Raw genomic sequence first — 24222 nt, 5'->3', positions numbered from 1 at the left:
CTGCAAACTGTTAACATATTTAACTTAGTTAGTTAATCTATAAAGAGTGATTTTAAAACATTTATTTTATTTTATTTATTGTATGTCTACAGGTAAAGTAGCAATCCAGTTTGACGTGGAGTTAAGTTAAATTAATGAAGATATATATATACAATATATATGTATATATATATATATATATATATATATATATATATATAGTAATAAATATAATAATATAATAATGTAATAAAAATAATTAATTGTTCATAATAAATATTCCTATTTCTTTTTTTTCATCAAAATTAAATTATTTTGCAGATTAATATTATTTATTTATTTATTCATTTATTTATTTTTTAGTTGACTGCATGCAATTAAGATTATTTTGTAATAAATATTAAACAATTGTTTCTAAAAACAATCAAATGTACATGCGTTTAGGGTTCATTTAAATTTGTATTAATTGATTTTATATTGTTTTTATTATTTGCATGTTATTTCAAACCTATATGCTGTTATTTATTGCGGAAAATCAAAAAGCGAAATTTTCGCACTCCTGTTTTTCAACCATAACTGTCAAGCTACAAAAAGAGCAAAATCACCATAAAAAAGTCCATATGACTGTAGAACTACTTTATTGTGCTTTTAGTCTATTTATGTCCATCAAGGAATCTTGCAACAATCGCATCATAATTTATTCACCATTTTGTATCCTCTCTCTAAACCTCAGGTTGTTTTTGCTACTGTATCTTTAAGACATCTTGCAGGTGACCTTTGCATTGATTGGCTAATCTGACCCTCCGTGTCTTTGCAGATTTTGTGGAGGTTGGGGTCCACATCTTTGTGAACGGTAGCGTGGAGGTCGCGTCCGGCGAGTACAAGTTCTACAACTGCGCAGCGGCGGTCCGGAAAGCAGAAAATACACCGTACGTTTGCTGTCTCGCCTTCTATTGTCATCGAGTGTGTGTGTCTCCGCTTTATGCTGACACCACTGTGTGTATAATGAATACGAGCATCTGTAACGATGAGGTTTACTCATAAATTGTAATGCATCACTGAAGCTGGAATTGAATTTGCTTCTATAGAGACTTGCTTACGTTTTTTTTTTTCTCCAAGAGCAGGAAATTGCTTTCGTTTCTCATTCATTCATCACACATGAAAGTCGATCTCTCATCTCTTTTTTCCCCCTTCTCCTTGTGTTTTTTAAGAGCTCTGGGACATTGCTGATGAATGAGTATTATTTGAAGTGCACTGGGACTATATGCTTTTACTCCAAACATTTACACACTGATGAAAAATTTAACTGGAACTCTGATTTGAAACCTCTGCCGTCCTCTGGTTTAATCTTTCCGCGTGTTTCTCCACAGATGCACGTCCTGTGTAAGCAGTGCATGGGGATGTCAGTGGCACATTGCGGCGCACACCTGCAAGGATCTGAGCGATGCAGAGAGCGGTGCCAATATAATCAAACCCAGACAGGTACTGAAAGGATAGTCAAATGAGCACACATGCACCATTTTCTTCCTTTTTATCAGTAATGCTGTCTATTACACTCCCCAGTTAGCACACATGCACTGTTCAAAAGTTTGTTTCGAAATAAATGAATACTTAAATTCAGGAAAGATTGCAAAAACACACACACACAAAAAAAGAAGTGTAATCAGATACATACAAATTTTATGTAAGCAGAACTGGCATGTGTTTTTGTAGTCACTTTAACTGCTCCTAACTTGAAATTTTTGAGTAAGCTAATTCATGCCTTTAACTATAATGTAATCTCAATGTAAAAAAAAAAAAAAGTAAGTTATGTAAACTTTGCCAGCTAATTCAACTTGCTAATTGGTAATACTGTGCTTTGATAGCATCAGCATGGCATTACAATTGCTGAATTTGTACGACAATATAGCATACATTTAACATACTGTACATCTGTTCTCAAACTCCTTATGCTCCACTTCTCATCATGATGCTAAACCCACCCACCCACCCACACCCCAAAAAAACCTCTGGTACTTTATTTTACAGTCCTGTTTCGCATGTACATACTATGTACTTGTGTAGTAGTGACACTAACTGGGTATTAACTAGGTAATAATTCTGAACCTACCCCTAAACTTAGCCTAAGTCCAGACTTCCAGAACTCCACCAGGGGGGAAATTAAACCCTATACCCACCCAGAGTGACTCTGAGTGGGCCTCACGATGATCTGAAGTGGCCCTTCACCTCTGACCTCCAGGACTTTTTCTACTGTACATCCAGACTTCCAGAACTCCACCATGGTGGAAATTAAACTCTATACCCACCCAGAGTAACTCTGAGTGGGCCTCACGATGGTCTGATGTAGCAATTCACCTCTGACCTCCAGGACTTTTTCTAAGTTCGGACTTTCAGAGGTCCACAAGGTGGAAATTGAATTTTATTCCCACCAAGAGTAACTCTAACGCCGCATTCACACGGAGCGTAGGCGTTAACGCTTGACGGAGGATATGGCTGAAGCTGGGTGCTGACGCGATCGTCATAGTGACAACAGCCAATCACATTAACTTGCCGCTTGGACCAAAACACAACACAAAAAAGCACCTTTTTATGACAGCTAGTCTGTGAGACGAAATGGATGCCGATTTGGTGTTATGTTTGATTGCGATTGCCCATGTAGTTTTTGTCGGTGCACTGGACAGGTGCTCAAAGCTGTTGGCTAGCGTCTGCTGTAGGATATTTGCATACGGCGATCTGATTGGATGACGCCTGCGCTGGCGCTTGAAAAGTTGAGAAATCTTCAACTTCTGCCGCTTGGAACGCGAGTGAAGCGCCGTGACGGAACCCACAATTCAGTTCGGCAACGGAGGATGTCACCCATTCAAAGTAAATGGGAAGCGTTAACGCCTACACCCCGTGTGAATGCAGCGTAAGTGGGCCTTACGATAGTCTGTTGTGGCCACTGAGCTTCCAGTGATCCATCGCGTTCAAATCTGAGCTTTCTGTCCGACCAGAGTGACCCCCGGCTTAGTTATTGGCATTAAAGCCTTTACTTGAGACTGCTCTCCAGAGGGCGGCCGAATCTGGCTTTAACTGGGTCTGAGACACTCTCCCTGGCTTGGCCGAGAGCCTCAGAGTCGGTGGAAGTCTGACTCAATCTGCAAATTGACGTAGTCAGAATAGTGCACAAACTTCAAACGGCTATAACTTTGAGATGCTGTCGCCTATTTGTCCAGCTTACAGATCTCGAAGAGCCCTTTTGAACCCCCAGGAGTCTGAGATACGAGCCGGCCAAATAACGTCCTATCCAGGTGTTCAAGGCTCGGCATAGGACGTCCCACTCTCAGACATGCTACTCCACATCCGACATCCATGAGGCAAAGCGTGTGTTATATAGAAATAGAAATCCCAGCCAAGTTTCAGTTACATTTAAGTTAGTCTAAATTAAAAGAAACAAGTACACAAAACTCAAAGCAAGTTAGATTACTTAAAATGTGTCCGTTTTGTGAACTCAAAAGACTAAAGACTCAAAATGAATTTGATTAAACTAATTAGTTTAATTTAAGTTTACCCTACTCCAGCCAATTGATTAATTTGAGCATTAGGGTTTTTCAATGAGTTCGGTTCATTTGTTTTTTGGTGGGAAACCGGGAAAACACCTCCTCAGCATATTTAGACATGTTTGGCTATTTTCCCTGCCATCGTTATCTTAAATGGAGAGTTGTCTATTAATGCATTTGATTACTTTTTCTTTCAAAAAAGACCAGGAATGTGTATTAGGAAAATCAAAATCTTCGGAATGCAATTCTAAGTTTAGACAGGAAGTGTTATAGCAAACTATTGCAGATGAGGAAATGTGCTAAAAATGACATGTATGAAAAAGCATACATCGAATAAACGTCTTGGTGATGTATGTGTGCTATCAGCACCATTGATTGGGCCGCTTTGATTAGTTTCATGTGATTCTCATCTTCAAACCTCAGGTCCAACTGGTCCAGACATTTTATTTATTTATTTAAACCATTTCTTGAAGCATAAAGCTGAATTATCGATATCCAGTGCCAGCAATTTCAGAAATGGCCTCTACACTGTTTGATATTTGCTGTTTCCTGGAACAGTCACATGTGGCTGATGAAATGGACACAAAGGAAATGACTTTAGTCTGAAAGTTTTAATGTGAAACACATTAGCTGAATCAGCAAAATAGAAAACAAAATGGATTATATGCAATTAGACACAGTCACCAATGTCAGTGAGGATATATTATATTTCAGCTGTAAATAAACGGTTTCATTCATGCACGTCATCATGGTTAATGAGTTTTTCAGTTTCAATAGATTCTTGTTAATTTATGTTGGATGTAAATTAACAATCGCTCAGAAGATTGCCGTAGATGAGTGTGGAATTCAGCAGACTCAACTTTCCTGTAAAGCAGAACCAATTTCTCCATCTTCTCTGTTTTCTAGAACAAGAGCTGTCCACGGTTCGAGAACCCAGATCCCGTCCTTATCCCGGTCGGACACAAAACCCGGATCAGTTTTGAGGGCATCAATCTGGACCCGTACAAGGTGCGTTCTACTTCCTGGCCTCCTTTTAAACAGTAAATGCCATTCTTCAAGGTCACTAGGAATAAAATAAAATAAAGATGAATTAGATTAAGTCATTTAGATTCATTTAGAGGATTTAGATCAAATAATTAAATTAAATTAAATTAAATTAAATTAAATTAAATTAAATTACAAAATATCATGTATAATCACAAATAATATATCATTAATTAAATTTTTTACAGATATTTACAGAAATGTACAGAATATAAATAAACTACGTATTGTTAAACAATTAATAAAATCATCATACATTAACATTTGCTTAAAAAGGCTCAAAATTAAGATAATAAATATTTTTTATATTTATATATATATATTTTATTTATATAATTAATCTCACTAATAATTAGGACATGTTTTCAGAGAACATATCCATTGAAAAAAAATCTTGTCTTGTTTTAAGTAGGGCTGTCAAAATTAACAACGAGTTAACACAAATTCATTTTAACGGCACTAATTTTATTAACGTAGCGCATTTTCTGTTTGATCTGTGACGTAGCCAATAGTTGGAGAAACTGAGATCAGCCATAGTCGTAAAGGATGCAGCAGCAAACATTAATAGGGAAAGAAAAGGGTTAACATTAATATTACTATTCTGAAACAAGAGCAGTTGTAGCCTACATAAGCTACCATACAATCTTCTGCTTAACTCTTATTACTCAAGATCGAAAAATGCGTTTTTACACTAAGCACATTCTCTGCAGTCTGGGATGCGCTGAAGCTCAATCTCGCTCATATCCGAGGCAAATCATTAACACCATCACCACTTACAGTATATGTGTTTTTTTTTAACTAAATACATTAACAATCTGCTAAAAAAAAATAATACACAGGTTACTTTTCTGAAAAAGAGCTCTCCCGAGTCCGTGTTTCTCTCACTGTTCGCGTGAATCGCGGCACAGTTCGGCACACACACACAGGTGTGGTGTGGTTCTGGTGCTGTCACAGGTCCGCATGACAGCTTTCACATTACAAATTTTTCATTAGAACTGTGCCCTGTTCTGAACTAAACTGCCAATGTAAACTCCTTTATTCATATTTTTTAAATGAGAGACATCACTGCTTATTATGAATTTTTATGGTTTCATTAATAATAAACGTACATTTTGCATATTTGTCCATACCCATGTTGATTAAAGTATTAAAAACTTTAAACATATTCATTTAAGATACATTTACAACTGATAAAAATGTGCAAATAAGTTGCGATTAATCGGGAGCTAACTTATGACAATCGTGATTAATCGTGATTAAATACTTTAATCGACTGACAGCCCTAGTTTTAAGGTACAGAAATAATAATACAAATTAAATATATAAATATATAATTATTATATATTTTTTAAACAATAAAAAAGGCAATACAAATACATTGGAACATTTTTTATTGTCATTAAGCCACTATATTACAAAATTTTGCCCACAGTCAGTCTTTTTTTTAAAGAATGTTCTAATATGTTTTCTGGACAAACAAGAGACAAATACATATTGATACAATTATTTTTGGCAGTATATTCATAATCTGATAATAATTTTCTGACCATAATGAAATGGTCCAGTTTATGTATTTTCACAAACTTCTTCCATCATTTCCTGTCATACTACCTGTGAATAAGTGGCTTTTAGTTGATGTCTTCTGAATTGTGACGCATCAGGGTCGTGATTTTACCATCGGAGCAGAGCTGATGAAGTCTGAGGAAGATGTCAAGACAGAGCCGGGACCCTTCTACTCTTTCAGCGGCTATGTGGTTAGTTTTAGTTTTTGTCTTTTTATCTGCATGTTGCCCAAGACAGACTGTTTTTCCTATACTGTAAATCTTTTTATATATAAAGCTCTTGCTAAATGATACGCAACCAATTACCAACATAAAGAGACACCTACCTACACTTCAATGGCTCTTGTGGGAGTTTGAGATTATAGCTCCCCCTGTTGGAAAGTCTCCAGCCTGTATATCATCTCTAGTCTCTGGAACCGTCTGTGTTGACTCCCTATCTGATCTGTCTCTTCCAGTTTTCCTTTAATAAAGCTCATGAAACCAACGTCCTGTTCCACGTAAGAGACAAATACACGGGAAAGAAGATCGACAGCAGCCTTAGTGGTAATCGCTCTCACTCGTTTTTCATCATTTACTCACCCTCATGTCATTACAAACCCTATGACTTACCTACTTTCTTCCTGTGGAACATAAAAGAAGATATTTTGATGAATGTGATGGTCCCTCTAGCAATGCAGTTAGGATGAATGGGAACTGACATTTTCAAGCTTCAAAAACGGACAGAAAAGTACCAGAAAATTACACGGAAAGTGTCCCATATGATTAATGTACTATATTCCAGGTATTCTGAAGTCATTTAATAGTTTTATGTGCCAAACTGATGGAATCGCAAGACCTTGGTTACTTATAATCTTCCTTCTGGTGAATTATTCACCGTTAAGGAATTGAGTGATCTGATTCTTAGGTTCAATAATCTGGCACTGAATCATTGAGAATCAGATTCGTGAGCGAATCATTTAGACTGGTTTTGCGAAGACAAAAAGCTGATCCACTAATTATTGAAAAGATTCAAGACTCAAAAAAAATATTTACTCACAAATCGGCTTCGCTTCTGTGTAACGTGTAATGTAACAACTTAAATTAAATTATTTATTCCTTACACAAAGGCATTGAATGATGAAGAAGACTTGAAAATAGCGCACAAGTTGTATGTTGTACTTTTTATGGTGCTTTTGCATCTTTTTTTGAAGCTCGCAATATGTTGTTGCATTGACAAGATTTATTTTTTACATTATTTACATGTAAGCAACATTTATATATATATATATATATATATATATATATATATATATATATATATATATATATATATATATATATATATATATATATATATATATATATATATATATATATATATATATATATATATGATTTCTGAAGGATCATGTGGCACTGAAGACTGAAGAATATATATATAGAATATATATATACTATATTGCCAAAAGTATTCAGTTCAGGTGTTCAATCACATCATGGTCACAGGTGTATAAATCAAGCACTAGGCATGCAGACGCTTCTACACACATTAGTGAAAGAATGGGTCACTCTCAGGAGCTCAGTGAACTCAAGCGTGGTACCGTGATAGGTTGCCACCTGTGCAATAAGTCCATTTGTGAAATTTCCTCACTACTAAATATTCCACACTTCACAATTTCATGCTCCCAACTTTGTGGGAACATTTTGGGGAAGGCCTTTTCCTGTTCCAACATGACTGCAAACCAGTGTACAAAGCGTCTGCCCATAAAGACATGGACGAGCGAGTTTGGTGTGGAGGAACTTGACTGGCCTGCACAGACTCCTGACCTCAACCAGACTGAACACCTTTGGGATGAATTAGAGCGGAGACTGAGAGCCAAGCTTCCTCGTCCAACATCAGTGCCTGACCTCACAAATGCGCTTCTAGAAGATTGCTCAAAAATTCCCATAAACACACTCCTAAACCTTGTGGAAAGCCTTCCCAGAAGAGTTGAAGCTGTTATAGCTGCAAAGGGTGGGGCATCTCCATATTTAAACTTCATACTAAAAATTAAGAATGGGATGTCATTAAAGTTCATGTACATGTAAAGGCAGGCGTCCCAAAACTTTTGGCAATATAGTGTATATTGCACAGTTGCAATTGTGATATTAATTTTATATATGTATAAAATGAATAAGAAGTTTATATTGTAGACACATTCAAATAAAAAAATACAAATTCTGATATATATTAGGGTTGTAACGTTACACATTCGTACCGAACCATTTCGGTACAGAGCTTTCAGTTCAGTGCACGTGTGCGCCGAATGGTTACGAATGAAGTCTTTAACAGTTTACAGTCTGCTTGTTTAAGCGCGAACACACTTCAATCCGAGTTCCCACACGAACACATTAGGTATTCAGTCCATTTTATCACAAAATTTAAACGATAAATTTCATTTTAACACTCTTTAATATGACATGTCTGATCACTGTAAAGGTGCGTCAGTTCAAGGCTACGGTCAGGGCGGATTGACAAAAAATATGTTGTTTATGTGGATATTTAAAAATAAAATAAAAAATCGTATATTCAGTTTAACAGCATTGGGTTTAAGAAGTTAAACTGTAACTGAACTGTGCAGTGCGAACATTTTGACGCTTAAGTTATGTTCAATGAAACGCTTTTGCAAACCTTTCCGATATTTAGGCTGCTAAATGTCAAGAAAAAACTATTTCGAAATGACGGTGTTTCTGTTATCCGCTGTTATAAGTCTAAAATGTTTTTTCCCTCTAATGATAAGTAATTCCAAAAAGTATGCAATGAATGTTGGTAAGTTTGTGTATATCCCAGCTCTGCAATAGCCATTATTTTTAATGGAAGGATAGGCGTGTTATCCACGCATTAATTAAACTTGAACGAAATGTTTGAATTTGCATGGTGGCAACTCAAAGATTTTTGTTGTTTTTTCTCTCGTTATTTTGGCTTTGAATTTCGTTTGTTAGAAATATGAACTGAATTTAGAAATGCTTTTAAAATTAAAAACATTGCATTTAGTAAACAAAATACAATTTTGTAATGAAGACAGCGTTAGGAGTGAGTGCATGCAAAATAATCCGTTCTCTGAATCAACGACCTTTGTGAGTGTACACAAATAAAAGTAGACCGTTTATAGTTTGTAATTATGTCTTGCACATATCTGTATGGCTAAAAATGTCTATTGTATTGTGAGCTATATCTGCTGCCATAAAGGACAATGTCCATCAGAATGCGCCGAAAATATAGCCTATTTTAATTAGCCTATAATATATATATTTTTCATATGTTGATTATTTAAAAAAAAGCAGCATGAGTAAGATACATAAGGTGCGCATATGCCTGGAGACATGGAGTGGGGTCAGGCATTGAGTACTGTTTTGAATGAAAGTTAAAGTTTATTTAAAGTGAATTTCATTTTGAGCGGGGATTTCTAGGGTAGCCTATTTACTTGAACATCTTAGATAGTCTAATATCTGGTTTCAGAGGCAGCCAAAATCTGAATTTGAATGGCCTGAATAAAGCGCCCTCTACGGGCCTGACATGTGATGAATATCACTGTCTCATGCAAAGAAAAATATTGCAAGTTAGCTACATAATAAATAACTACATAAAACTACATAATAAAATTTGAACAAGTAGAATAATACAGCATCACGGTACATATTTTTAGCTGTCTATGTCTTTTAATGATTATAGTATTTTAAAGGACAAAAACTAAGTATAACTTTTGGCTTTTTACATCTAGTCAGCTGTCACTTTACTTGGCACAGTACTTGTGACGATACTGGGAATGGTTACGCCCCTAATATATAATTGTATAATATAATTGTAGCCTAAAGGTGTGTGTAATAAATTCTGTTATATTATGATAATATCAATGAGAAAATAATGACTTTAAATGATCTTTTGGGTGTTTTGACGTGTTTGTTTCCTCTCGACTGTCTTTCAGTCACTCTGTATAACTGCTCTCTGGGACGTGAAGACTGCAGCTTGTGTAAGAACGCCGACCCCAAATATCAGTGTGTGTGGTGCACGCAGACCAGCTTGTGTGTGTACGATCAGCTCTGTGCCTCCAAAGAGCCGGAGGAGTGTCCCGACCCCCAGATCACCGACGTGAGTACAGAATGACGGCGTCGATGGGACAAACGAGTCTAAACAAGCCAATAACATTTTCTAAGTTCATGTTGTGATTTTGACAACCATCAATACTCAAAACCCCACTCAGAAAATGCAAGCAATATTTTAGAACTTTTTTGAGAGTAAAAATCTATAGAAACCTCAGGTCATGTTCTATTTAGATGGCTGAATTACTGATAGGAATGGAAATAAATCATTTTTACTGTTGTTTTAGTGCGATTGGTTATCTCCGCTTCTCTCTGCGGTCTTTTCTCAGGGCTGTCCATGATTAGGATCTTTTTATAATGTATTTCAGATCACGCCGCGATACGGGCCGCTGAGAGGAGGAATAGCTGTGACCATTAAGGGCTCGAACCTGGGCATTCAGAAGGATGACATTAAAAACATCACCGTAGCCGGAGTGCCTTGTAAACACCTGCGGGAACGCTACTCGGTCTCAACCAGGTAACATCCACAAAAGCTGAGTCACTTTCCATGAATAGTGTTTAAAAAAGGGCTGATTAAAAAAAAAAATATATATATATATATATATATATACACGGTATGTATATATACGGTGTGTGTATGTATATATATATATATATATATATATATATAAATAACATTTTGCCTGAAATTAAGTTAACAATCAGTACACATTAGCGCATAACTTATATTTCCCCAAAACCTAAAGAAAATAAATTGTCATTTTTTTCCTATACAAATTTGGGTAAAAGGGTTGCATATTTTTAGCTTAATAACTGCAGCCTGGATTTCTTATTTATTATAAATTGAATATCAGATTATTTCAAAATTATGAGATTGTAACTTTAACTGTTAGATAAAATCCAGGATGTCAGACCTCTAAAGTGGGACAGGCCAAAATCACCATTTTGTTTACACATTTTATGTGCTTAAAACTAGCTACTCTTCATGCTAGGCTTTTATGTTTTATAGTATATCTAATATCTATAGCTATTTAATTAAAAATAAATGTTTTTAAAAATGTAATGTTACTCCAAAGTGTAGTTTATTTGTGGAAAAGGCCTTGATAACCTTAACTTGGTTTACTGCTGTGTCCCCATGTTCACTACATTTGTGTGTTTGGTGGCTTTTGGACATAAACTCTTGTACAAACTGTGTTTAGTATTGAACAAGCTCTTATAAAATGAAATTCCTGCTGGACTCTGAGCGTGCAGTTCTCTGTGGTACCTAATGGCCTGATTTTTTTTAGCGAATGTCCTGTTTGAGAAATCTGGTTCATTCAGAGCTTAATAAAAAAATAATTACACAGAATTCGAACATGCAAAAATGCCCTCAAGAATGATCCAAATAATCTTTTAGATGTTCTGCACAAGGCTTTGTATGATGTTTGTGGCTATGCGTAGAATATTAAATGTTCATGAGTTTGTCCTTGCGTTCCCTCATGTAGAACAACGTTAGATTTGTACGCTTTTGAAATACAGAGCATGTTGTGTAGATTTAGAGACAAAGATGAGGTTTTCTCACAGGCAATGTCAGGCTTGGCTGAGTCAGTGATTCTACATCAGGATTTATCAACTGTTGTGAGCGTTCAGCCTGACTGAGTGTTTGTCTGGCTGCTAACAAGTTTGAAAAGGATCTTTCAGCAGGAGAGTTTGGCTTCAGAATGGTAAATAAGCTCTCGGAGAGATCGCTGTCAGATGAGTCTGTCTGGGGAGGTTGACATTCAGATTTCAGGGCAACAGAAGATCAGTTTTCTCATTTGGCACATTTTAGACGTAATGAATCTGGAATCTGTGAGATTGGTGTTAATTGATAGCATCTTTTCGGCAAATTGTAGGTGTTTGGGTGGGATAAGTTCGTCCAGCACTAATGAATCTTGTCTTCTGCTCATTTTGTCCTCTGCTTAAATCCATTAAAGGGTAAAGAAATGTTCCGGATGGAATAACTTGAGCTTTATTGACCTGTGGATTGCCTCAGAAATTTATTCTATCCTTCAGTTTGTAAAAAACATATATAGGCTCATTGATGCACATGGGGAGCGAGGGCTGGGCCGTGTGGTCCAATCAAACAGACAAACTACTGTCCCTTAAATTGCTCCAAAAGTTAATGCTGGTTATGATAGAAAGGTGTCAGAATACACAGAGCATCTCAGTTTGTTGCGTATGGGGCAGCATAGCTGCAGACCAGTCAGGGTGCCCATGCTGACCCCTGACCCTGCCGAGAGCACATCAGTGGCACGTGAGCATCAGAACTGGACCACAGAGCAATGGAAGAAGGTGGCCTGGTCTGATGAATCATGTTTTCCTTTACATCACGTGGATGGCCGGGTGCGTGTGTGTGTCGCTTACCTGAGGAACACATGGCACCAGGATGCACTATGGGAAGAAGGCAAGCCGGCGGAGGCAGTAAGATGCTTTGGGCAATGTTCTGCTGGGAAACCTTTAGTCCTGCCATCCATGTGGATGTTACTTTGACCCGTACCACCTACCTAAGCATTGTTGCAGACCATGTTCATCGTTGTTCACCCTGGTGGCTGTGGCTCTTTCAGCAGATAATGCTCCTGACACAAAGCAAAAATGCCTTAGGAATGGTTTGAGCACAACAATGAGTTTGAGGCATTGACTTGACCTCCAAATTCCCCAGATCTCAATCCAATCAAGCATCTCTGGGATGTGCTGAACAAACAAGTCCGACCAATGGAGGCCCCACCTCGCAACTTACAGGACTTAAAGGATCTGCTGCTATCATCTTGGTGTCAGATACCACAGCACACCTTCAGGGGTCTAGTGGAGTCCAGCCTCGATGGGTCAGGGCTGTTTGGGCAGCAAAAGATGGACCAAAATATTAAGAAGGTGGTCATAATGTTGATCACTGTATATAGATATATATAGTAGGGCTTACAAAAAAGTTTAACATGTTACAAATATTTAATGCAATTAAGCTGCAGCACCATTACATTAAATACATATGTTAGATACGGTACATATGCAAGATATCATTCAGACCAAATGCAATGATTGGACAAACTTTTTTGTGGTCTTGAGACTTCCACAGAAGATATAAGTATGTATATTTATAATATTTAGACCACTTATATGATCGATTGCTATCAGGATGTGAAGAGAGTTTCAACCAGTATAACATCTGGATCTTTTACTTTTAAAGCTAGTGTGTGGTGGGCGTTCTGGCGCAAAATGGCTGCCGTCGCATTGTCCAGGTGGATGCTGCACATTGGTGGTGGTTTAGGAGACTCCCTCCTTCCACATAAAGCTCTTTTAGAATCCAGAAAAGCGGTATATAAATGTAATAAATTATTATTATTATTATTAAATGAACATGTTTGTGTTTGTTTGGCAGTGTGGTGTGTGAAATTGGGCTTGCAACAATGTACAGAACCGGAGAGGTGGAAATAGAGGTGGGCAGAGGAAAAAAAGGCATATCCTCAAAAATGGTCAGCTTCACCTACAGGGTAAGTCACTATTCTCCATTACCCATCATGCACTACACACATGCTAAATCTGTGGAACTCTACTTCAGATCCCGTCCAGAGGGCTGCCGCTGTTTGTGTGTGTCAACGGGAGCTCTCTGCATCCGTTGTGTAATGATGGGTTGTTTTGTCACAGCGTTGTGTGTGGTCACCGGTCACATGCTTCTGCAGGGGTAATAATTATCAGCGGCTGACGGCTTTAGCCGAAATTATTGCATCAGTTTTTCTGGGAGATAGATTGTCTCAGTTGCTCCTGCTGAGGGTATGCGTTTGACGGGTCTTGGACAGCGTGCAGATACAATTCGGGGATTATGTAATCATTACAATAAAATGGTAATGCATAGAATGTGTCTGTCATTACTGGGTATTTGCAGCCCTTGTGTACATCATTACTACAATATATATATATATATATATATATATATATATATATATATATATATATATATATATATATTAGGGCTGGGACTCGATTAAAAAAATTAATCTGATTAATTAGAGGCTTTATAATTAATTAATCGAAATTAATCGCATTTTATTTGCATATAAATATTTGACCTGGAACAATGAGAAGTAATTTTTCACATGTATTTTTAGTATACCATTGAATAATGACTGAATACATAAGCTTAATCAACAAAATATTGTTTATTTATTTCAGTCCAGCAGACCAGCGCAATGTTTGCTATTAAGTTTAGCAAAAGCATATTTGTGAATCTGAGGCTCGATGTGCTGCGGTGATACGCTAACTCCTTGTTGTATAGCTTGCACACAACCATGCTCTTGTCGACGGTTCCATCCTTTCATTTTTTTAAAAACAAAATTTCCCATCCACGGGGCCAAGCAAAGCGGTCTCATCAGCTTCTTCGTTCATGTTCACTATGGTTTGTTGTTGTCGTGACTCGTGAGGTGAGCGCTAGTTGGTGTTCCAGTATAATCGGTCCGTCGAAACTCATTTATTGAAAAACGTTCCGCGGTGCAAAAATAAGTGTGGTTAAAATTATGTTAGTTATTTTTTTGCGTAATTAATTAACGCGTTAAAGTCCCGTAGTTAATTAATCTTAATTAACGCGTTAAACGCGTTAATTAACGTTTGCCCCCAAAATGGAATGTTGTATAAAGAAACACATAAAAATGTTTCTGTGCTTAGTTGAAAATGGTGTTGTGTAAGCGGCCCCTAAATATGATCTTTGTTCCTGTAGGACCCCATTGCACTAACCGTGTCTCCAACTCGAGGTCCTAAAGCAGGTGGAACTGTCCTGACTATTACTGGGACAGGCCTGAACACAGCTTCAAAAGAAGACCTTATGATCCATGTGGACAAGGTGCCCTGCAGAGTGTGAGTGCATCATGGGAAACGTAGTTTTTGTCTTTTTCATTAGATTTGCCACCTTTTGGGGGGTTAATTTTTTGATCTTCCTGTCTGTTAGTGAGAGCTTTGGAGAGCAGATCACCTGTAAATTGTCTGAGTATCTGGGCGATACGGTTCCGCCAGCTCACCTCGACCTGAGAGTTCAGTACGGCGCACACACCACAACCACTATCAAGATGGCCTTTCAGTTCTTCAACAACCCCTCTGTGTCTGACCATCAGCCCAGGAGCAGCTTCATCTGGTCAGTTCTGTTTGCCAGAAAATATGCCACCCAATCCATTCCACAAAGTCATTGTTACATCATTACCCTCATTTGCACAATTATGAATACTGCTTTTTACTAACTATTTCCCCGCCATTCAAGGAATTTTCCGGCTTTCTGTGTCTTCACTGTTATACGGTTGGGGCGCTATTACGCAACTGAAAAGTTCTGAATCCACAGGCAAAAAACAAGCAGAAACTAGCGATAAAAGCATTGCTTAATCTAGTGTATTTCCCCTTGATTTATATTTGAGATAATCTGTATTTTTTATAAATTTTTATATTATGTATTGTCTTCTTAAATACCAAAAAAATAAAATAAAGAAGATTAGACATATACACTATATTATAATATATATTATATGAAATGTCCTTATCTAAATAATGTCAACTCTTTCCCCCTACATTAAACAATGATTGTATCGCTTGTTTCTGCTAGTTCTTATCATTATTAATTTGTAAAATTTATATGAGATTTATATAATTTCTATAAATATTTTATATAGTGTTGCATAATTATGATTGTCTATTATTTTTTATAGATACTTAAATCTATAGTATATATAATTAAATATATATATATTATATATTAATATCCATGTTATATCTATTAATACAATGTATATACAGTGTGTGTGTACATATATATATATATATATATATATATATATATATATATATATATATATATATATATATATATATAGTATTATATAATATATAATTATTTATAAATATTTTATAGTGTTTTTTTTCACACCTTAACATTATATAAATGAGATATTGTATTTATTTACAATAATAATTTATATCACAAATTTTATGTTTTATTTATATATATATATATATATATATATATATGTATATATATATATATATATATATATATATATATATATATATATATATATATATATATATATATATATATATATATATAAAATAACAATAAATTCGTTTTATTTTAATATATGTATATGTTGCTGCCCTTCAGCAGTGTAACCTCAAACATAGTAAAAAATAAATAAATGATATATATTATTGTGCTATGATTGTGTGTATATTTCAGCGGTGGCAGAAAAATCCAGGTAATGGGTACTGGATTTGACCTGGTCCAGAAAGCTACTATCAGGGTGGTGGCATCCGCTGGAGAATGGTCCGAACCGGGCGTCCCGGAGGAGGTGAGTGCGAGAAACCTTCACAAGATCTCGAGGGAAGCGTCACTTGCTGTTTGTTCTTCATTTCATCTGTTCTTCTCACTGTTGGGTTTCCGTCCTGCATGACTCTCTCTCGAGCTCTGATTGAAATGACGAGAGCTGCTCTGATCTGCAGCGCTCAACGAGACGGAGATTAAACGAGCGTTTATCTAACGAAAAACTTGATGAACGCTTCATTTCATCTCCCTTATCTGAGGAGAAGCTTTTGTACTCTAGACCTTTCTCGAGCGGTCTCGCTGCTTCCGTCGCTCTTTCTCCATCTGTCTATCTAACAGATTTTTCCGCCCCCACTTTTAGGGACTTTTGCTGCTCCCCCTCAGAATATCAATAGATTTTCAACAGCAGTGAAATCTGTTCCTCTGCGGTTTTGCTGTCTGGGGCTTTTGGTCCATGTGCTCGTGAAGGCTGCTGGGAAAAGAGTTAGGAAAGTGAGGATATTTGGTTTAATATCATTTACAGCAAAACTCTCTCTCTTTTCTCAGTTTGTCGAGAGCTTCAAGTTAAAAAATGACACGTTGATCACGTTCCTGTCCCCTGCGGTCAATGAGTCTCAGTCCTTCAGGACGTACGTGCAGTTAGATAACCTCCAGACGGAGCTGACGCCGTTCCAGTATCACCCCGACCCCACGTTTGATCAGCTCAGCAAGACCGTTATCACTGAAAACAGCATGATCATCGTCACCGTGAGTATCCGCTCTGATGTCAATCACACGCCGGTTTTCCCCGCTTCTAAACGTGTTTTGGTGTCTCAGGGTCGTGGTTTTTCCAAAGCGATGACGGCGAAGGAGGCGCAGGCGTTTGTGGGGGACGTGCAGTGTAACGTCAACACACTACAGGATGATAAATTATTCCTGGACCCGCCCTCGACCGCACCCAGAGCTCGCTCCAAGAGACAGAGGAGAGACACCGGCTCCGACCCGCTGGACCTGCTGGTGAGAGAACACCGTCCATCCATCCATCCATCCATCCATCCATCCATCCATCCATCCATCCATCCATCCATCCATCCATCCATCCATCCATCCATTCAGCCATCCATCTGTCCATTAATTTATCCATCCATCCATCCATTCATTCAGCCATCCATCTGTCCATTAATTTATCCATCCATCCATCCATTCATTCAGCCATCCATCTATCCATTAATTTATCAATCTATCTGTCCATTAATTTATCCATCCATCTGTCCATTAATTTATCCATCCATCCATCCATTCATTCAGCCATCCATCTGTCCATTAATTTATCCATCTATCTGTCCATTCATTTATCCATCCATCTGTCCATTCATTTATCCATCCATCTGTCCTTCCATCATCCATCCATCTGTCCTACCTATCCATCCATCCATCCATCCATCCATCCATCCATCCATCCATCCATCCATCCATCCATCCATCGATTATTCCAAACTTCCAACCTCATATTCATCCTTCCATCTATCCTTCCCTCCAGCCACATATTCATCCATCTATCCTTCCATCCAGCCACATAATCATTCATCCATCCATCCTTCCAGCCACATGTTCATCCATTCATCCATCCATCTATCCAGCCACATAACCATTCATCCATCCATCCTTCCAGCCACATGTCCATCCATCCATCTATCCTTCCATCCAGCCACATAACCATTCATTATTCTGTTCTCCCAGCCACATAATCATCCATCCATTCATCCTTCCTTCCAGTCACATATCCATCCATCCTTTATACCAGTCACATATCTATTTATCTATCTATCCATCCATCCATCCATCCATCCTTCGAGCCAAATTTAATCCAGCCATCCATTCATCTATCCAGCCACATATTAAACAATACACCCATCCATCCTTCCAGTCACATATTTATCCATCCTTCCAGCCACATATCCATCCATCCATCCATCCATCCATCATCTTTTCAGCCACATTTTACCATCATCCATCCTTCCAGCCACATAATCATCCATCCATCCTTTATTCTGTCCTTCCAGCCACATATGCATCCATCCATCCTTCCAGCCACATATCCATCCATCCATCCATCCATCCATCCATCCATCCATCCATCCATCCATCCATCCATCCATCCATCCATCCATCCTTCCAGCCACATATCCATCCATCCATCCATCCATCCTTCCAGCCACATATCCATCCATCCATCCATCCATCCTTCCAGCCACATATCCATCCATCCATCCATCCATCCATCCATCCATCCATCCAGCCACATATCCATCCATCCATCCATCCATCCATCCATCCATCCTTCCAGCCACATATCCACCCATCCATCCATCCTTCCAGCCACATATCCATCCTTCCAGCCACATATCCATCCATCCATCCATCCATCCTTCCAGCCACATATCCATCCATCCATCCATCCATCCATCCTTCCAGCCACATAATCATCCATCCATCCTTCATTCTGTCCTTCCAGCCACATAATCATCCATCCATCCTTTATTCTGTCCTTCCAGCCACATATGCATCCATCCATCCTTCCAGCCACATATCCATCCATCCATCCATCCATCCTTCCAGCCACATATCCATCCATCCATCCATCCATCCTTCCAGCCACATATCCATCCATCCATCCATCCATCCATCCATCCATCCATCCATCCTTCCAGCCACATATTCATTCATCCATCCATCCATCCATCCATCCATCCTTCTCTCCTTCCAGCCAAATATCCATCCATCCATCCATCTGTTCTTCCGGCCACATATTCATCCATCCATCATTCCTTCTGTCCTTCCAGCCACAAATTAATTAATGTATCCATCATCCATCTATCCATCCATCATCTATCCACATATTCATCCATCCATCCAATAATTCTTCCAGTCACATATTCATCCATCCATCCTTCTGTCCTTCCAGGCACATATTAATTCATCCACCCCTCCATCCTTCCAGCCACAAATTCATTCATTCATTCATTCATCCAACCATCTATATATATATATATATATATATATATATATATATATATATATATATATATATATATATATATATATATATATATATATATATATATATATATATACTTATTCATTTATTTATCAATTCATCTATTAGTTTATCTTTATTCATTCGCACAATCTATTTCTCAATTCTTCCACCTATTTGGCCAATCATTCATCAATCCATAATACAGTCTCTCTCTCTCTCTCTCTCTCTCTCTCTCTCTCTCTCTCTCTCTCTCTCTCTCTCTCTCTCTCTCTCAGATTAAGTTTGGCAATGGCGAGTGGATGGTCGGCTCTGTTCGGTACGAGAGGAAGTACAATCTCCCTTTGCCCATCATCATCCCGGCGGTGGTCGTTCCCATGCTGCTGATTATCGCCATCTCCGTCGTCTGCTACAGGTTAAAAAGAAGAACTGCACATCCCACAATGCCCTTGAGGTGTTCATCTGAGCGAACGTTTCATGTAATGAATTCATGAATTCATCTGATCATCTCTGTGTAGGAGGAAGAGCCAGCAGGCAGAACGAGAGTACGAGAAAGTGAAGCATCAGCTGGAGAATCTGGAAGAGAGTGTTCGTGACCGCTGCAAAAAGGAGTTCACAGGTCACACATGCACACTGCAGCGGTGCTTTTAGCATGGCAACAGATGATTTACTCTAGAAAACAGCAACAGAAATATGACATGTCTGATTAGATTATATTAGTCAACAATTTGTTGAAGATATCTGTCTCCATGTGTATTGCTTCTTTAACTTCTCTGAATTACAAACTGTCTCATGATTAAAGCATGCTAATTAAAAATACAGCCGTTAAAAATAACAAAATGTAAATAAATAAGAAAATATAAAGCTAGTTGACATCACTCATTAATTAGTTTGCTGTTGGATGACCCTATGCCTAGTATGACATTTTTGAGAGTAGCTTATTTATTTTTCATCAAATAATTAATTTTAAGATATGTTATCCCTCCAACTATTATATTTACAATTTTTTTATTCACATATGTATTTATTTATTTAATATGTTGATCTGTTTTTTATCTGTATTGTTTATATATATGTATTTATTTTTCAATTAATACATTGTTTATCTATCCATCCACCTTTTTTGGTTTATTTATATGTTAGTTTAGTATATCTGGCCACATATATACCGTATGAACTTATCCGTCCATCCACCTAGATCTATCAATTAATCCATTGTATCCATCCTATTTTATCTATCAACTGTTTATCTGTCTTCACCTATATTTATATATCAATTAATCTATTGTTTATCTATCCTTTGACCTAATTATTTATCAATGAATCTATTGTTTATCTATCCTTTGACCTAATTATTTATCAATTAATATATTGTTTATCTATCCTTCCACCTATTTATTTATATATTTATTTATCCATCCATCAGTGGTGTTTGCAAAAGTACCTAAAATTTTGTCCAAAATGAGGAATTTCAGATGATTGTGTGATTTTTGACACATACAAAGTAAAACAATCTGCACATCTATGCTCTTTAATTCAGGATTTTATTACTGATTGGATACGTTTATCTGAATTTTGACGCTATGTTGACATGGTGTAATTTCCTGTGCAGATCTAATGATCGAAATGGAGGACCACACTAACGACATAAGCGAGGGCCGGATCCCGTTCCTGGACTACAAGACCTACACGGACCGCGTCTTCTTCCTGCCCTCTAAGGATGGCGCCAATGACGTCATGATCACCGGCAAACTGGACATCCCAGAATCCCGCAGGGCTATTGTCAACCAGGCGCTGAACCAGTTCTCAAACCTGCTCAACAGCAAAACCTTTCTCATTAATGTATGAAACACACAGACACACGTTTGTTTTTGTTAAAATGTGGGGACATTCAATAGGCGTAATGGTTTTTATACTGTACAAACCGTATTATTTATTCCCTTACACTGCCCCTGTCCCTAAACCTACCCAACACACACACACACACACACACACACACACACACACACACACACACACACACACACACACACACACACACACACACACACACACACAAACACTTTTGTTTTTGTGAAATATGGGGACATTCCATTGGTGTAATGGTTTTTATACTGTACAAACAATATTTTCTATCCCCCTACACTGCCCCTCTCCTAAACCTACCCAACACACACACACACACACACACTGCCCCTGACCCTAAACCTACCAATCACAGGAAACATTCTGCATTTTTACTTTCTCAAAAAAACTCATCCTATATGATTTATAAGCATTTTGAAAAGTGGGGACATGTCCTCATATTTCAACAGATTCTTGTAATACTTGTCATGCTCATGTCATTATACACATTTGTGTCCTGATATTTCACAAAAACATGCCCACGCACACACACACATTGTAATTATGATCCATTTCTAGACACCTACAGCTCTTCACCTGTTCATTTTAAACAGTAAATAGAGAGAAAGGTCAGCAAATTAATATTTGACGATAATTATTGGGTGTTTCTCAGACAAATACAAGCATCACTGATGGAGCCCTATAGACATCACGCAGACATTCGCTCAATTATACAGAATGACACTAAAAGAGCCCCAGAGGACTCAATCAGCTCCTGCGCTCTCATTAAAGTCTTTTATATTCATGGCCCAAACACAATTAAACATTTACATCTAATGACACACATGTATACTCGTAAACAACCACAACGTCCGTATTTTAAGACTAGCCTGTAATTATCTTCCCAGTGTTTATATGGTTATGCACGACACACAAAAGTCAATCATAACCAGACAGTATTAAACATTAAACGTAATAATCATTAGAGTATTACAAGACTCTCGTTTAAATAAATTTGAATGCCCCACAGTTTTAACGGGAAAGTCAATTTTATTATATTTGTGTTTGTAAACCTTTGTGTTTGTGTGTGTGTGTGTGTCTGTGTAGTTTATCAGAACACTGGAGGGCCGTTCGGATTTTAACGCCAGGGCCAAAGTGTATTTCGCTTCTTTACTGACCGTAGCGCTTCATGGTAAACTGGAGTATTACACGGACATCATGAGGACACTTCTGCTGGGGCTCATGGAGGATTACGTTCACAGCAAGAATCCTAAACTGCTGCTCCGCAGGTGAGACGACGTCTGGCCCATGATACTAATGTCCAATGCTTATTACATAAAAATGGCAAGAACTTTTCAAATGTGCTGTCTGCAATCTGATTGGCTGGCTTTATGCAACTTCTAGGAGTCAGGATGAATGGGTTTTATTAGGAATATTGAATTAGTTTGCCACGAAATATCACATAAAACATGTCATTGTAGTCAAAAGTCTTTCTCTGCAAAAATAAACTCAAGCCTCACTGTCCCAAAGACATTAAAATCATCCACATCCACATGCACAACACTCACCAGCACCATGTTCACATGCTTGTTTGATTGTCATAGTTGGATGCTGATTCTAATTATCATTGTTTGTTTTTGACTCAAATTAGTGTACAAGTGTTCATTAAAGCAGTAAGCCACTCGAGGCCGTGCGTTATAGTGATCTTACCACAGTTAAGGAGCGTTGTTGATGCAGAAACCACTTAAAATGACGGTAATGTACGGCCTCAAGTGGCTTTCATTAATAGGCAGCAACCAGAACATAATAAAAACACATCAGTGTTTAATAAATAACTATGGTAATTTTTCATACTAATCATACAATTCTTCTGTCATGTAATCTAGTTCATTAGACCAACTGAAGCCTGTTCAGCAACTTGCCGTGCTATTAAAGTGTTTAACTCACAGATCCGATTAAAAAACATGCTTGAGAAGTGAATCTGAATCTGTCAGTTCTGTAATGGAAAACTGTGTGTGTGTGTGTGTGTGTGTGTGTGTGTGTGTGTGTGTCTCCGAAGGTCTGAGACGGTGGTGGAAAGGATGCTGAGTAACTGGATGTCTATCTGTCTCTATCAGTACCTAAAGGTAAAATATCAAACAGAAACCAGAACCAGAAGCACATTCATAAAAAATCATCTTTATGAATGAAGCACGTTCATAAAGATTCACTCACATTTAATTTCACAATACACCAGGATTTTAGCTTGTTTAAGCTCGTTTCGGCCAGAGAATAAAAAAGTAAAAAAGGAATTGCAATTCCGAGTTGTGATTTTACATCTCACAATTCTGAGAAAAATTGTGAATTGCAAGATGTAAACTGGAGATATAAGCTCGTGAGAAAAGTCAGAATTATGAGATATAAGATTTTAAGAAAAGTCAGAATTATGATATAAACTCGCAAGAAAAGTCAGAATTATGAAATATGAAAAGGAGATATAAACTCATGAGAAAAGTTAGAATTATGAGATATAAGCTCGCAAGAAAAGTCAGAATTATGAGATATAAGCTCGCAAGAAAAGTCAGAATTATGAGATATAAACTCATGAGAAAAGTCAGAATTATGAGATATAAGATTGCAAGAAAAGTCAGAATTATGATATATAAACTCATGAGAAAAGTTAGAATTATGAGATATAAGCTCGCAAGAAAAGTCAGAATTATGAGATATAAACTCATGAGAAAAGTCAGAATTATGAGATATAAGATTGCAAGAAAAGTCAGAATTATGAGATATAAACTCATGAGAAAAGTCAGAATAATGAGATATAAACTCATGAGAAAAGTCAGAATTATGAGATATAAGATTGCAAGAAAAGTCAGAATTATG

The 24222-nt window shown here is 37.3% G+C and overlaps 1 protein-coding gene across 5 annotated transcripts in view; it reads left to right on the top strand.

The window, feature by feature from the left end:
• The window catches only part of plxnb2b (plexin b2b), a 245161-nt gene that overhangs the window by 199910 nt on the left and 21029 nt on the right, over positions 1 to 24222 (top strand). For all 5 annotated transcript variants that reach the window (XM_067436860.1, XM_067436862.1, XM_067436858.1 and 2 more), the window contains 18 exons: positions 797 to 908; positions 1350 to 1461; positions 4425 to 4526; positions 6224 to 6316; positions 6580 to 6667; positions 10069 to 10232; positions 10552 to 10700; positions 13578 to 13689; positions 14910 to 15046; positions 15138 to 15320; positions 16410 to 16521; positions 17040 to 17240; positions 17310 to 17489; positions 19788 to 19924; positions 20028 to 20128; positions 21122 to 21351; positions 22462 to 22643; positions 23414 to 23480. In XM_067436860.1, the coding sequence (XP_067292961.1) occupies positions 797 to 908; positions 1350 to 1461; positions 4425 to 4526; positions 6224 to 6316; positions 6580 to 6667; positions 10069 to 10232; positions 10552 to 10700; positions 13578 to 13689; positions 14910 to 15046; positions 15138 to 15320; positions 16410 to 16521; positions 17040 to 17240; positions 17310 to 17489; positions 19788 to 19924; positions 20028 to 20128; positions 21122 to 21351; positions 22462 to 22643; positions 23414 to 23480 (2462 nt within the window). The remainder of the gene's footprint in view (positions 1 to 796; positions 909 to 1349; positions 1462 to 4424; positions 4527 to 6223; positions 6317 to 6579; positions 6668 to 10068; positions 10233 to 10551; positions 10701 to 13577; positions 13690 to 14909; positions 15047 to 15137; positions 15321 to 16409; positions 16522 to 17039; positions 17241 to 17309; positions 17490 to 19787; positions 19925 to 20027; positions 20129 to 21121; positions 21352 to 22461; positions 22644 to 23413; positions 23481 to 24222) is intronic.

The sequence above is a fragment of the Pseudorasbora parva genome, chromosome 25 (assembly GCF_024679245.1).
Source record: "Pseudorasbora parva isolate DD20220531a chromosome 25, ASM2467924v1, whole genome shotgun sequence".
NCBI lineage: Eukaryota > Metazoa > Chordata > Actinopteri > Cypriniformes > Gobionidae > Pseudorasbora > Pseudorasbora parva.
The sequence above is the reverse complement of the archived record's forward strand: the minus strand, read 5'-3'. Positions and strand labels throughout refer to the sequence as shown.